Below are 16,998 nucleotides of genomic sequence, written 5' to 3'. Positions count from 1 at the left end.
GGAAGAAGAGGACGTGCACGCGCCCACGCGCCACTCACACCAAACAAGTCAGGTAAGAAATTGCCAAATATACTTAGGCGGCCATTAATATACCTGGGCGGACTGCCCAAGTAAATGCATTGTATGGGAAATGCTGATTTATATATATATGTATGTATTGTATATATTGCAGTGGGGTTCCATTTCTGTTGGTCTCTCGACGTTGTGTCGAACCGACAGAAAGGGATAGTCAAAAAAAACAAAAAACTTCAGAATACTTAGAAAAGGCCAATGAAAATTGGCGAATGAAATTTGCATGCCGGACTCCGCCCCCGGAAATCGGGTATAAAAGGGAGACGGCGTGCTTCATTCATTCACCTTTTGTTCTTTGGAGCCTTCGCTTGTGAAGATCAACTCTCGCTACTACTTAGCAACTCCAGATTGCCGGTTCTACGACGTGGTGCAGCGGACGGTTCCTTCCTGCGGCGACTTCCCCTGGGCGTCTCGGCGGTTCCAGAGATGTTCGAGCTAGCAGACGGTGCCACACCGTCTGCATTCTAAAAGAGCAAATTTCTCCAGCGTGGCATGTCCCGCTGTTCTCGTGGGTGCAACACACTCATCGAGGAGGGGATGGACACGAGGTCTGCTTCCAGTACGCTGGGGTAGCCCTTGTGGATACGTCCTGCCCACACTGCAGGCGGTTGATGATTCAGACGTTGCGTCACGGGTGGCTGTGTTCCCACGGGGCTCAGCCACCACCTCGTCTGCTTCCCGTTCCGTGACGGCAGGACTACGGCCCTGCCGCCCGCTACGGCGAGCAGCGAGGGTGATATGAGGATTACTGTGAGCGTTAATCCGTCAGCCACTGGCTCGCGGACCGTTCGCACCTGGTCTTGCTCGTCTGACCGTTCCCCATGAGACGGTCCGCCGTCTTATTCCTCAATCACGTATCGGAAACGGTACGTGATGATGAGATGTCTGTTGCAGCATCGGAGGGTGACTTACTGGCATCAGACTCCGACGATTCCTTGAAGCTCCCTCCCTCGGGGGGTCGAGATCAGGAAGAAGCGGACATCGAAATGTCAGCCATGCTTTCCCGGGCCGCCGGCGTTGGGTTGCAGTGCCCGCACTGCCTCTCCCAATGCTCGCGGCTGGATACATGGTACCTTGGGTTTGAGAGGGGCTCCATGCTGTACTCGCCCCAGTGCCGTGTTTCCCCGGAAGTGCATGAGGAACTTAGTACGACCTGGAACGCCCCCTTCGGCGCGTGCACGTCAATTAGTTCCATCACCCTTTCTTCCCTCGATGGTGGGGCAGCTAGAGGATACGTCGAGTCCCCCTGGGGCTCGACCTAGACTCCCGTCCAAAGCACGTAGGCTTTTCGGCATCCAGGATGTCGAGAGCTTACTCTGCTGCGGGCCAAGCTGTCCCCTCTCTCAACGCTATGGCCATCCTGAGGCCAAGGCATTCAGAGAGCTCCACGAGGGTAAGACCGACCCATCGCTTATGCAGGAACTCCGCGCCGTCACCGACCTCGCTCTACGGGCGACCAACGTGACCGCGTGGGCCCTGGGTTGGGCGATGTCCACACATGTGGTCCAGGAGAGACACCTCTGGCCAAACCCTGCACAGATGGGTTGCGAGAAAGTCCGCTTTCTTGACGCACCCATCTCGCAAGGGGGGGCTGTTTGGTGATACTGCCGAGCCACAGTTCTCGATAGAAAAAGGAGCAGAGAGAGGATATCAAGCATATCCTCCCCCGCCGCGACTCGGCCACCCCCTGGCCGTCGAGATCCCGTGCACCCTCTGCTTCCCAGCAGCACTGGTCCTCTTCGACACTCCGGTTCCGGTGCCCCCGCTCGGCGGCCCCCCGGGAGACGTCGAAGAGGAGACCACCACATCATCAGCAGCAGCGGCGGAAGCCGTAGTGGCCCTCATGGGAAGACCCGAGGGAGATCGAGAACACCTTTTGGGCCCGACCCCAGCCATTCCATTGCTGGTTGTTCGATACGGGACGGTTCCTGCCCCGTCCCAACTACCCACTTCTAAAGGTTTTTTTCTCTCCCTCTCTCTGGGTGTTTATCACAGCCGCTCTCACCCTCTACACGACGGTGTTCGGCAACTCGACGTTGCGTCATGGCGAAGGGTGCGATCGAGTCCGTCCCCCTAGCCGAGATGTCCAAGGGGTTTAACAGCCCCTACTTCATTGTCCCCAAAAGAGGCGGGGGGGTGCGCCCCATCCTAGATCTGCGTACCCTGAACAGACACCTGCACAAGCTGCCATTCAGGATGCTCACGCAGAAGCGCATCCTGACATCTGGCAGATGTCAGGATTGGTTCATGGCAATCGACCTAAAGGACGCTTACTTTCATGTCTCGATTCTCCCTCGTCATCGCCCGTTCCTACAGTTCGCTTTCGAGGGACAGGTATATCAGTAGAGTCCTCCCCTTCGGTCTGTCTCTGTCTCCACGAGTCTTCACGAAGGTCGTGGAAGCCGCCCTCTCTCCCCTCAGGGAAAAGGGTGTGCGGGTACTCAACTATCTCGACGACTGGCTTATCTTGGCACACTCGCGAGATCTGTTGTGTGCACACAGGGACCTAGTGCTCCGGCCCCTAGATCGATGGGGGCTACAGGTCAACCGAGAGAAGAGCAAGCTCTCCCCTGTGCAGAGCATCCTCTATCTTGGTATGGAACTCAACTCTGTCTCCGCGACTGTCCACAGCAGTTTCAACCCTGAAACTATTTCAGAGGCTCCTGGGACACATGGCATCCTCGGCGGCGGTGATACCCTTCGGGTTGATGCACATGAGACCGCTCCAACACTGGCTTCAGAGTCGAGTTCCCTGGAGAGCGTGGCACACCGGCAGCAGGCGGATGGTGATTATGCCTCGCTGCCGACACACCCTAACCCCTTGGTCTTCCATGACCTTCCTTCGGGCAGGGGTACCTCTAGGGCAGGTTACAAGGCATGTCGTGGTGATGACGGACGCCTCCCTGCAGGGTTGGGGTGCAGTGTGCAACGGGCACGCAGTGTCGGGGCTTTGGACGGGCCCCCGCCTGCGCTGGCATATCAATTGCCTAGAGTTGTGGACCATGCTACTCGCACTGAAGAGGCTGCAACCTCTCGTGCAGGGCAAGCACGTGCTGATCCGGTAGGACAGCACTACAGCAGTAGAGTATATCAATCGTCAGGGTGGCATTCGCTCACTGCAGTTAACACGACTCGCCCGACGCCTCCTCCGGTGGAGTCAGCAGGTGACCCGCTCCCTGCATACCACGTATATCCCAGGCGACCTGAACCAGACAGCCGATGCGCTCTCTCGTCAGTCTACGCCTCGCGGAGAGTGGCGACTCCACCCCCGCGCAGTCCAGCTCATTTGGGTGCAGTTCGGGCAGGCCCAGGTAGACCTGTTCGCCTCCCTCGAAACCACCCATTGCCTGCTTTGGTACTCTCTGACCGAGGGTCCCCTCGGCACGGATGCCCTAGCGCACAGCTGGCCGCGGGACAAGCGGAAGTACGCCTTCCCCCCAGTGAGCCTCATTGCACAGACCCTGTGCAAGGTCAAGGAAGAGGAGCAGCAAGTTTTAATCGTTGCGCCACACTGGCCCAACCGGACTTGGTTCTCGGGGCTAATGCTCTTGACGACAGCTCCCTCCTGGCCGATTCCCCCGATTAAGGACCTGCTTTCCCAGGGGAAGGGCACGTTATGGCATCCCAGGCCAGACCTCTGGAACCTCTAGGCTACAAATATACAACAAACTTTCTAAATTTTGTTTTGAACTCATGAAACTACAAAGTTGTGACTTTTTCCATTTATTGCAGTTTTCTATCAAGTATCAGAATGTAATTAATCTTGCAATAGACGATAGCAACGGCATGTCGAGAACAATAAGGACGAATATATAGCAATATATAAGTGCAATTAAGCGCAAAATGTTTGGTACATGTATGACTTGAACAGCCATTTTCAATGTTAGAGTTGTTAGAAATTGCCTCTGCTTACAAAGCAACGGTAAATAGACACTCCGTATTTTTTATTTCTTCCAATAAGTGGTGGGGACAAAATTGACTTTGGCAAAAAGTGGTGGGGACATGACCCACCAGTCCACCCGCAAATTACGCCTATGGAAATATGCGTTATAATTTAAGCATTCTGGTCCTCTTCGACGCCCTCCAGCTCTGGCGCCCCCCACTCAGGCGGGCCCCCTGGAAGAGACAGCGAAGAGGAGACCATTGCCCCATCAGCAGCTGCGGCGAAAGGCCCTCATAGGAAGACCTCAGGGGGATTGAGGCTACCATTGGGCCCGACCCCAGCCACATCGCTGGGAAATCAGATAGGGACGGATCCTGCCCCGTCTCACCATCTGCTGGCCCCCTCCGGGGGGCTAGCGCCCACTTACTCTCAAAAAGAGAGTTTCCTCTCTCTCTGGGTTATCACAGCCGCTCCCACCCTCTGAACGACGGTGAACGGCAAACTCGACGTTGCGTCATGGCGAAGCGCAATGTCGAGTATAAACACCAGCCCTCAGCACTCTCAGTCAGACAGTGCGTTGAGCTGCGCAGTTGCCAGGCAGGAAAAACAGCAGAGCCGATCTCCTCCCCGGGGGACCTCCCGCAGCAAGGAATCCGTATTGCTAGCCATCGAACCACCCCCCTTGGGGACGATGAAGAAGATCGAATTTTTAGTCCCCCTGTCACAGTTCTGGGAACCTGGCTCCCAGACTGTCAGGCTGGCTAGGGAAGACAATCCGTCTCAGCTACGTGATCCAGTTCGCCACACGCCCGCCCAAGTTTCAGGGCATCCTATATACCTCAGTCAGAAGCAAGGATGCTCCCGTACTTCGGGCCGAGGTCGCCACCCTTCTGGCAAAGGGAGCGATCGAGCCCGTCCCACCAGCCGAGATGTTCAACGGGTTGTACAGCCCGTACTTCATTGTCCCCAAGAAGGCGGGGGGTTGCGCCCTATCCTGGATCTGTGTGTTCTGAACAGGCACCTATACAAGCTGTCTTTCAGGATGATCACGCAGAAGCGCATCCTGACGTCCGCCAGGTGTCAGGACTGGTTCATGGCAATCGACCTGAAGGACGCGTACTTTCATGTCTCGATCCTCCCTCGACATCGGCCGTTCCTACGGTTCGCGTTCAAGGGACGGGCATATCAGTACAGGGTCTTCCCCTTCGGTCTGTCTCTGTCTCCACGGGTCTTTACGAAGGCCGTGGAAGCCGCCCTCCTTCCCCTCAGGGAAGGAGGTGTGCGGGTACTAAACTATCTCGACGACTGGCTCATCTTGGCTCACTCTCGAGATCTGTTGTGTACACACAGGGACCTGGTGCTCCGACACCTAGATCGGTTGGGGCTACAGGTCAACTGAGAAAAGAGCAAGCTCTCCCCGGTACAGAGCATCCTCTTTCTCGGTATGGAACTCGACTCTGTCCCCATAACAGCGCGACTGACTACAGAGCGCGCCCAGTCAGTGTTGAACTGCCTGAAGCTTTCAGGCAGTCAGCGGTCCCCCTGAAACAATTTCAGAGGCTCCAACACTGGCTACAGAGTCAGGTTCCTTGGAGAGCATGGCACACTGGCAGCAGGCGTATGGTCATCACGCTTTTCTGCCGACGCACCCTAACGCCCTGGTCTCCCATGACCTTCTTGCGGACAAGGGTCCCCTTAGGGCAGGGGTCAGGCACGTCGTGGATGCCTCCCTGCAGGGTTGGGGTGCCGTGCGCGGGCCCTCGCCTGCGTTGGCATATAAACTGCCTAGAGTTATTTGCTGTGCTACTTGCATTGAGGAGGCTACTACCTCTCGTGCAGGACAAGCACGTGCTGGTCCGGTCGGACAGCACAGCTGCCGTGGCGTATATAAATCATGGCAGCTAACACGACTCGCCCGGCGCCTCCTCCTCTGGAGTCAGCAGGTGATCAGTTCCCTGCGAGCCACACACATCCCAGGCGTCCTGAACCAGACAGCCGATGCGCTCTCTCGTCAGTCGACGCCTCGCGGAGAGTGGCAACTCCATCCCCGCGCAGTCTGGCTCATTCGGGAGCAGTTTGGCCAGGCACAGGTGGACCTGTTGCCTCCCCGGACTCCACCCATTGTCCGCTTCGGGTACTCCCTGGCCAAGGCACTCCTCGGCACGGATGCCCTTGCGCACAGCTGGCCGCGGGACAAGTGGAAGTACGCCTTCCCCCCCAGTGAGCCTCATTGCACAGGTCTTGTGCAAGGCCAGGGAAGAGGAGCATCAAGTGGTACTAGTTACGCCCCATTGGCCTAACCAGGACTTGGTTCTCGGAGCTAAGGCTCTTGACAACAACTCCCCCCTGGCCGCTCCCCCTGGCGAAGGACCTGCTTTCCCAGGGGAAGGGGCACGTTATGACATCCCAGGCAGAACCCTGGAACCTCCATGTCTGGACGGGACGAGGAGATCCTGAGTGGCCCACCCCCTGTCTGGTTGGGACATCACTCAGGCTAGGGCCTCGGCCACTAGGCGGTTATACGCTTATAAGTGGCGCCTCTTCTCATCCTGGTGCTCTTCTCGGCGAGAAGACCCGCGGAGTTGATCGATCGGGAACGGACTGTCCCTTCCTCAAGAGAGACTGGGGAGTAACCTCTCCCCCCTCCACACTGGGAGTGTATGTAGCCGCTAGGGCCGCTCATCACGACCCAGTTGCTGGGAAGCCTCTGGGGCAGAACGACCTGGTCATTAGGTTCCTAAGGGGCACGAGAAGGCGACCGCCTCATCCGCGCTCCGTACCCTCTTGCGACCTGCAAGCACCCTCCGTGGTGGTACCCTACACGCACTACTTGGACTGCGCGCAGAAGCTTCAGAAGCTCTGAGCAGCTCTTTGTCTGTTTTGGAGATCAGAAGAAGGGAGGGCTGTCTCCAAACAGATGCTGGCGCACTGGATCGTGGATGCCGTCGTTAGGGCATATCGATCTCAAATCGCCCCTGCCCGTTGGGAGTGAGGCACTCCTCATGGGGACTGGCTCAGGGCACCTCTCTGGCAGACATCTGTAGAGCTGCAGGTTGGGCTATGCCCAACAACTCCGCGAGGTTCTAATACCTACGCGCGGACCCGGTGTCAGCCCGTGTCCTGCAGGGCAACGTGTAGGACCGGCAGCAGGTAGGGCGTACGCCTGCGAAAGCCCTTCCCCCTTCCTCTAGGGGGATCAGCGGCTATTATGCCTCCCTTCTTTCCCCACTGGGTAAAGAACAGGCATTCCATCCATCACTAAGCACCTTCCTCGGGGCAGGCTGGGCAGAGCAGCCCTGCCCCTTAGGCCGGGGAACAGTTGAGTTATCTGCCACATAGCTCTAACCGGACCTAGTGCTCCAGACGTGGTAACCCCCCCTCCGTGGGCTGTTCCGTCTGATGTATCCTCATGAATGGTTCCCACCTCGGCAACCCATGACCTCTCTAGGTGGACTCCCACCTTGCGGTTAACTCCTTAGTCCGCACAATTTCCATGAGTTCTCCCCTGTTGGCAAGACCATGTGGTGTCTCCACTACTCCTTAGGTAGTGGTCTCTGCAGCGTTTTTCCCCCAGGGGGGAATAATGCTTACCCAGTGACCCTTATGGTGCCGGGCGGCTTCTCGCTGTTAGAGAATTAGGCCTCCGCCTGTGACGGCCGGTGGCAGGGGCTTTTGAACTTTTTGAAAAAGCTCTGGGACCCCCTACCTCTCCCCTGGATGGTTACAATTTCGGCTAGCGCTCACGTCTGACTCGCCCAGGCCAGTCAGCGTCGCTCCGCTAGAGATTGACGCGGCTCAGCGCTGTGGCATTTTCCATAGGAACCCCAATCTGTCGGTTCGACACAACGTCGAGAGACCGACAGAAAGGGAACGTCTTGGTTACGGATGTAACCTCGGTTCCCTGATGGAGGGAACGAGACGTTGTGTCCTTTATGCCACAACGCTGGCCGCCCACCCCAGCGGTCGGGGGGGGATGCTTCAGGCTCCTCAGACCAAAAGGTGAATGAATGAGCACGCCGGCTTCCCTCTTATACCCGGACATCCGACATCGATGAGTCCGGCATGCAAATTTCATTCGCCAATTTTCATTGGCTTTTTCTAAATACTCAGAAGATGATAGGTTCTCAAGACAAACCCCAGTCTGTCGGTTCGACACAACGTCTCGTTCCCTCCATCAGGGAACTGAGGTTACATCCGTAACCAAGACGTATGTAGGCTATGTGTGGTAACCCTATCTACATACAGTTAGGGTGATATTAATGACTAGATTGCCTTCTCTATGCAACTTCGTCAACCTCGTATCGTTTGGTCACACCACAAGGTGTCCCTGTGGCCTCAAAGCTTCAGCACCGCCGCTCTGAGATCGATTGCTAATGTCTGAGGTGAAACACGCCCCCACTCATTAGCATACAGACAAAGAAATACATAAATAAATAAATGTAGAAATAAATAAATGTAAAAATAAATAAATGTAGGAATAAATACATATATACATGAATAAATGTAGAAATAAATAAAAGTGGAAATAAATAAATGCATAAATAAATAAATGAAAAAATAAATAAGCGTGAAAAAATATATAATTACCCATAAATAAGGAAATAAAAGTATAAATACTCACTTATTTTTGCTTTTTTACATTTCTTCATGGATTTATTTTTGTATTTATTTATTTTTAATTAAGTCAGGTCTGGAATTCCATAGAAAATGAGCTTCCCCTCTTTGAAAGACCAGCAGCCGCCACTGATATATCGTGTATGATAATGTCAATGAATCTGACAGATTACTGTACACATGCTGTCTTGAACATGTCTGTCTCACACACAACTAAAAAAAGCATTCACAAACATGATAGGAACACTGGAGCTCTCTGAAAGAATGAATTGTACAGACAGTGATCATCACCGAACACCATCTGATCCAATAGTCACTCTCTAAGGCAGTGGTCACCAACCCTGCTCCTGGAGATCGACCGTGCTGCAGACTGCAGCTCCAACCCTGCTTCAGCACACCTGTCTGTAATTATCAAGCAAACCTGAACACCTTGATTAGATAGTTCAGGTGTGTTTGATTGGGGTTGGAGCTGAAATCTTCAGGACGGCCGATCTCCAGGAGCAGGGTTGGTGACCACTGCTCTAAGGCCACATCTACACGAAGCCAGAGATTTCCCTATTCAATATTTTTTTTCTTTTCACTGCATCGTCTCAAGAAATACCTGCTTACACACGAAGCCGCTAAACCGACTCAAAACTATGTAGTATACATGCCAAATCAGTATGTGGCGCCGTAATAATATAAATCCTCTGGGGGTTTAGGCTGCATTAGTTAGATCAACCGGAACCAAAAACACAACTGATGTACTTGTTGCATCAAAGAGTGCAGAACAGTACTCTACTCTCAGCCAGTCTTGTCTCATTGTTCCAAGGATACCACAGCGAGCAGGATGAAGTTCATGGCCTGACCTGATGGTAGAGCAGAGAATGGGAAGCGACGACCTGACAAGAGCTGAGATGACAGAGCTGGATAAAAAAGGACGCGGTCACCTGACACGTCTTCACCACAAAATTTCAAATGCTATTAGATAATTAATGATAATATTAAACTATAATTTACCTTATTAGTAAGTTTATTTATTTTATTTAGCCTTGTTGTGCAAGCTCTCTGGAGCTTGTGCAGAGGCAGCAGCATTTGCCAGAGGGGAACTGGAATCCCCTGGTTGGGCCTGGGTTATCCTGAGTTTTTTTTTCTCGATTAGAGTTTTGGGTTCCTCGCCACCGTTTGCATACTGTTTTTTGCACTATTTGCCTGGCCGGGGGGCTGCTTTAGAATTTTAAAGTTTTACTTAATTAATATTGCATATAGGAATTTATAGTCTGTTATATTTGACCTGTGCTTCTCTCTCCTTTATCTTAAATGTGTGCTCTCACTGAGCGTGTGTGTTTGCGTGCGTGTCTGTGTGTGTGTGCATGCGCGTCCGTGTGTGTGTGTATGTCTATGTGTGTTAGTACGTGTGCATATTGTGTGTGTGGAGTGTTTTGTATGTGGGTATGTCTGTCTTCTGTGTTTTCAACTTTTTCTTGTTTTTGCAGGTGATCATATTCCATGAAAATGTCAACCTTACCATGAAAAAATAAAGTTTCTACTAAAAGAACAAAATCATTTTTAATTTGTCCATTTAGGCCTGCTTTATATTGTATTAATGTACGTCAATAAACATTTTAAGAAAATTGCCTTGATTTCCCACCCACATCAGGTATACAACAATGCCAAAATTACATTTTCCACCAACCATTTTTCATGCTTTCTGAAGAGGGATCAAAGGCTCCCCTTTTTGTACTTTATGTTTAAAAAAGGCATTTTGCAGAAAGATGAAGGCATGTCTGAAAAATTAATACACTCACTCTGTCTTACTATTACTGCCTTGTGAATTTATAATGGCTATAATTAGGATGTCACAATGCCTCACTGCTGTGTCACGTCCATAACGTTTTAAAGTTTAAGTTTATGTCATATAATAATTACAAATACAAATAACTTGAAACTTAATATACAAAGCCAAATATGTATGTTGATGATTTTAAACAACAATTCATCTCACTTATTTGCTCTGAACAACCATAATAATTCGTTACGGGCGTGACAGTTTTAAGCACGTAATAGTGAATCATGTATCACAGACGCAGATGACATGTTGTGATCTGTTTTAAATATCATAATATTTGTAGCCTACAAATTATTTTGTCCTATAACATTTTATAAGTTACTAACACAATTAATAACAAATTATGAGAACGTCGATATCATAGGGATATACAGATCGCCACACTGTTATTGTGCTTGCAGCATTCGAATAGCGTTCATCTGATTGTTTACGTCCTACCTTAAAAGGCAAGCCTCTCTAGTTGATGCATTTTCCCTCGCTTTCTTGCCCGTGTCCTGAGAGACACTAGCCGGGTTTCCATCCAAAATTGCGAATTTAGTTAATGCGCAAAATTGGAATATCGCATGCATAAAACATTTGCGAATAAGCACCGTTTCCATCCAACTAGTCAACCGTCACTTCCTAATAAACTGCCACTAAATATCAGTAAGAAAAGTAAGAGAAGTCACTGAATATAATAATTTTCATAATACTTGCGCAAGCAGACGATTACGAAACACATTAAATGCGGTGCTTTTGTGGATGCCTGCTGTTTGGGAAACACAGTCGTGATAGTTCTAAGAGGCAATTACAGAAATACTTTGACGACTTTGCTCAGGCATTTAAGAATGACCATCACAACATTTCTGATGCTGTGTAACAAGATCATTACTCTAGTTAGTCAGGTTACGCCGTCTCTTAGTGCAATTACGTGACTTTTTGGAGGAATTTATTCGGCAAATGCGTTTCCATCTCCCATTATTCGCATTAACCCTTTTTCGCAAAAAAAACCCCACCTCAAGCGAGCGTAAAAACTTTTTTGCGAATTAAGGGTTTTTAATTCGAAATTTGCCGTTTCCATCACTCGTTTCTGATGCGAAACTTCAAAATGCGAATAAAACCAGAGTGATGGAAACCCGCTTAATGTCGCGTCTCAGTGCTCAGTCACTGAACGCGATATCCGCGCTCCAAACGCGCCACATGCGCATCTTTAAAAGTACACAGAAAGCGAGCATATTCGCGCTCTAAACGCGCCGCATGCGCATCTTTAAAAGTAGGGCCTACACAGAAAGCGAGCATATTCGCGCTCTAAACGCGCCGCATGCGCATCTTTAAAAAGGCGAGCATATTCCTCTATAGCAGATCTTTGAAAGTACAATGAATGCGAGATTATCCGCGCAAACGCCGCCACTCCGTCACGGTCTCCTTGAACGCAGACGCTGGTTACACATTAATAATATGTGAAACCATATCATTTGAAGTGTGGTTGTTTTGTATGAAGTTGATGAATTTTGCAGCCGAATCTACTGATATCTTGGAGGACAACATCCGATATCCATTTGAAGTCTCTGATTGTGGTTGTAAAGCATTTGTTCATGATTTTCCATAGTCGGGTAAGTGCCGGTTTCAGAGCTGTCACGACCGTAACGGAGATATGTTACGGGCGTAACATTGTTTTTTCCTTATGAATGCAAACACATTTATTAAAACAAAATCAATATTTCATGTTATATAAAGAGCCATCCCTTCTCCATTTGTTGCGTGTTATTGCTTTTGGTTTGTGCATTTTAATTCACAGAATTTCAACAAAGCTTGCTGTCTCCCAAAAACGTGTGTCTTTTTTTGTCACGTCCATAACGCATTATTTTTTCCTTTTTTTTAAACAGAAAACTCTTGCATATACTGATTTTTTCTGATGTCTGCACTCTATTGTTAGGGCTGTAGAAAAATATAAACAGATGGTTCAATATATTGGTAACAAATTAATTTTCTGGGAATTTAAACTTCAAGTTTTGACTGCAATTGTCACATCCATAACGCTGGAATTAGCCAGGTACAACTTTAATTGTTTTGGTTATAGTCAATATGTCTTATGTACAGCTGCTTTGTAACAATGAAAATTGTAAAAAGCGCTATATAAATAAAGTTGAGTTGAGTTAATTCTGCAACCGAGATACACTATAAACAGAGAAGAAGACTTGGAGCATGCACATAAACTTTGCGTGCTGGGGTGATGACATCATTGTTTAAGTAAATATACGGATCGCGTGTACAAACAAAAAAACGCAAGGTTGGCATTTTCGGATTATCCAATTTAAAAAAAATAGCTGTTTCAGGCTCCCAAAACAATGGATCCGACTGGACGAAACATATACAGTTAAATGAGTCTCCATGTGGATGGCCTCTTAACACCAGCATTTATGTGTCACTTCTCATGAAAGGTGATCTCCCTCTCCTGTCAATCATACTTTCCAGCTGAGTGTACAAAAGATGACGCCTGTCATCTGTTACGAAAGCAACCTCAAGGCAATCAATTCACACTCAGGTGCATATCTGCCCATGGCAGTGGATTTTGTGAGACTATAGAGCTGGGTGATGTCACACACTAATGAATATATTTGTGATGTCATTGCATCGTATTTACATTTAGACTATTTACATCACATTCTGTATGTGTTAATACAGCCCAATAAATAACGCCCAATGAAGCCATTCTCATTTACATATCTTTTGTTTCTGTAGTCAGACATACAAGCATAAAGTAAAGACTAAACGAGACCCATTAATAGATATTAACCATCAGTCACTTCCTTAACTGCTGAAATTCTGATTTGTAGACCATTTCACCGAATGTAAGCAACACTGGTCCTTGTAACAGTACTCAAATATTAGAACAAAATTCAACCAACGAAAATGCATACTGTTAAAAAGATACATATCATTATTTCGATCTTACCTTAAAACGCTTGTCCTGAAGGACTTTTTTAATGGCCACCAGTTCTCCTGAGTCACAGAGCTTGGCCTGATACACCACTCCAAAAGAGCCATTACCGATGACCTTTGTGTCAGTGTAGCTGACCTCCTGTGGCCGGTCAGGTCCTTGTCCAGGGGTTGCCACTACTGTGGTCACCTTACTGCCATCTTTATCTCCTACAGACAGGAACAATAAATGATAAGGGTTAGACACTGACCAATGAAACAGGCAGAAAAACACACCTACGGTATATAGTACATCTACATTGTCGCTGCTTTGTTGTCTCGTCCTGTTGTCCAATAAGTATTTAAAATTACTGGCTGAATTATTTTTCATGAGTACTAAAAATGGCTCTATGCCTAACAAGACTCCTGTGTCAAATAAAACTAAGCTGAGACAAGCTAACAGGGAAGAGGTGGAACAGAAAAATCTACCTTGAGCTTTTACATTTCATATTTCTCTTCTTGGCAACTGTTCCTACCAAAACAGCATCAAAGAAAGTACGCATTTGGCGCCTGTTACGATTACTTCAGCAGGTGACTTAGGATAAAAGTCGATTATATATCTTACAAAGCAAACACAGCACCTTAAATATAATCCTCAGCATGTGTAAAGTCCCTCTGAAGGACTTCACATTCAGTGCTGGCAGAAGTTAATAAACAAAAGAAATTAGTGCAGTGAGCCACGGGGGGTAATGCAACAGCCCAAGACAGAGAAGATAAAGAGTTTATGTTCATCCAAAACATTACGAATAGATTCCACATACCCCCAAAAACATCAACTGCAAATGAGCACATTACTACTTTACAATTAGAACTGAGCAGTATGACAGTATATACTGTATCACAATATACCAGTATTGGCAATAACTGTGATATTAATCAGTGTGATTACTAATATTGTGTTAATCGTACACATGTAATAATATCAGAAACATTCCAGCACAGTAGGTTGTGATATTAAACCTGTTTAACATTTTGTCTTAAAGTGATAGTTCACCCAAAAATGAAAATTCTGTCATCATTTGCTCACCCTCTTGCCATTTCAAACCTGCATGACTTTCTTTCTTCTGCAGAACACAAAAGAAGATTTTTTGAAGGATGATGGCAACCGAAAAACGGCGCTTTCACTTCTATTGTATGAACAAAAAAACAATGCATTTTTGCATATCCCTTTAAGAGAAACAATGGCTACAAACTCCTTTTGCCTCCCTACACTCGTATTTTGCGTGTGATTCATTGGCCAAAAAAGAGAAAAGACAAAAAAGATTAATTTACTAAATTACAACAGATATTGTAATAAAATTGGTTATAAATTATTGTGTAGTGAATATCTGATATTGTGACAGCACTGTGTGAGACAAAAATATGTCAACCGTTTAGACTGTTAGCTATATAGCCATTTTATGCTACTTAAGAAAAATGAAACAAACGGATGCGAAAGTACAGACAGGTCGTGTTCCAAACAAGTCAAGACAGGAAAGACTTTCCCAAAAGGGATGTAACTACTTTTGTTTGGACATGGTTTAGATGTGTTAAAAATCTGACAATGAGCAGAAAACAATGATTTGTAAACTTGTCATGTTTACTTTAAATTAACTGCAGGTTTTCTACCTTTGCAAGGTGTTAAACTGCTTGCTAGATAATAAAAACATCACTGGATTATTTAAAAATGGACATTACAACAGTATTATTCAATATCTGATTTATCTGTTGAATTCATAGGAAAAATCTTGAAAAATCTATATTGTGATATATACCACCACGACACAAATATTTGTATGATTTGATGGTCATACAGCTGTCTATTTACAATCATCTGTGTAAATGATGAGGATTTGTGTATGTGTTTGAAGCATCTAGTCTAGTATTAGCAGCTGGTTGTGCCGGCTTGGATTAGCTTCTTTGAGGTTCAGTTCAAAGTCCTTGTTAGCTTTTAACTGCATGGTCTCAGATTATCTTCTCCTTTTCAACTCCCTCTTACCCACAGAAGTCCCACAGCACACATTCCACTGTGAGGCGACCCTCAAATCAGGCCTCCAGTGATCAAATCAACAGAACAATCATTTCTCAAATCGGCAATAAATGGCAGGCTGTTCTGTATTCGTGTCTGTAACAGAATCAGGTAAAATGGTCACAGTCGTCCCTAGTTTACAAACAACATTAATATTCGCTTGCACTTTCGGTATGTAAATCATACCCTTACTTGTCACGAATGTCGTGGCTGAAGAGAGAACCCAAGCGCAGACAGGCAGTGAAGGGGTTAACAAAAAGACTTTATTCAACACACAACACAAAACACCCTCGATGGGGGAAAAAACGAAACTAAGAATAATAACTAAAACAAGAGACTTCCCACGAGGGGGCAAAATGAAAACAAGACACATAAACCAAACTAAAGGACACGACCAAACGTCTTAAATCATAAAACACAAAACTCACGAAACACGAACAGGGCAAGGACCAGGAACATGGGTGAGAGCACAAACATAATCCACACAGTACAATCCACGAGCACAGGACAAAGAAACATGAGGGTATATATAGGCAAGACAAACAAGGGATTAACGACACGGGGCAGGTGTGGGACATTAAACACTGGGAAAGGATAACGAGGAAACGAGATGGCGGGAACAGAGACGAGACACTGGAAAAACACATGAGAGGCATAAACATCTCATGGCTCTTCCCACATAAAACCCAAGACTCTGCCCCGATCCCACCACACGACTAGAATTTCATAAACAAGACGGTGGGACCGTGACAGAGCCCCCCCCTTAATGAACACCTCCAGGTGTTCACCAAGGGGTGACTAACAAGACCTGACAGACTGGACCAAAGACAAAAACCAGACAAACATGGTGAACAAGACAAGGGGAGACAGACAACAAGACAAGGATGGGGTGGACAACAAAAAAACAAACATGGGAGGGGGGGTGGGGCAAAACAAGAGTTCACGGGGGGAAAACCAAAAGGGTTGGGGGGAACAGTCCCAGTCCCCGGCTGCGCTCGAGGGCGCTGAGTCCTGGGGGACTTAGGAGGAGTCCCGGGGGGAACAGTCTTTGGCCCTGGGAGTCTCCCAGGGACCGGCTGGACAGGGCTTGACGCCGGCTGGAAGGCCGGCTGGACAGGGCTTGACGCCGGCTGGAAGGCCGGCTGGACAGGGCTTGACGCCGGCTGGAAGGCCGGCTGGACAGGCTTGACGCCGGCTGGAAGGCCGGCTGGACAGGCTTGACGCCGGCTGGAAGGCCGGCTGGACAGGCTTGACGCCGGCTGGAAGGCCGGCTGGACAGGCTTGACGCCGGCTGGAAGGCCGGCTGGACGGCACGCCGGCTGGATCACCGGACTGGACGCCGGCTGGATCACCGGACTGGACGCCGGCTGGATCACCGGACTGGACGCCGGCTGGACACCGGACTGGACGCCGGCTGGACACCGGACTGGACGCCGGCTGCACCGGACTGGACGCCGGCTGCACCGGACTGGACGCCGGCTGCACCGGACTGGACGCCGGCTGCACCGGACTGGACGCCGGCTGCACCGGACTGGACGCCGGCTGCACCGGACTGGACGCCGGCTGCACCGGACGGGACGCCGGCTGCACCGGACTGGACGCCGGCTGCACCGGACTGGAGCCGGCTGCAGGCGG

General features: G+C 48.8%; 1 protein-coding gene across 1 annotated transcript in view; it reads right to left on the bottom strand.

Annotated features, from left to right (window-relative positions):
• The window catches only part of gsk3ba (glycogen synthase kinase 3 beta, genome duplicate a), a 94,666-nt gene that overhangs the window by 35,207 nt on the left and 42,461 nt on the right, over positions 1–16,998 (bottom strand). Inside the window, exon 2 of the mRNA XM_057336688.1 lies at positions 13,333–13,526. Within this exon, the coding sequence (XP_057192671.1) occupies positions 13,333–13,526 (194 nt within the window). The remainder of the gene's footprint in view (positions 1–13,332; positions 13,527–16,998) is intronic.

Source organism: Triplophysa rosa, linkage group LG6 (genome assembly GCF_024868665.1).
Source record: "Triplophysa rosa linkage group LG6, Trosa_1v2, whole genome shotgun sequence".
NCBI lineage: Eukaryota > Metazoa > Chordata > Actinopteri > Cypriniformes > Nemacheilidae > Triplophysa > Triplophysa rosa.
This window is presented reverse-complemented; position numbering and strand designations above follow the sequence as displayed.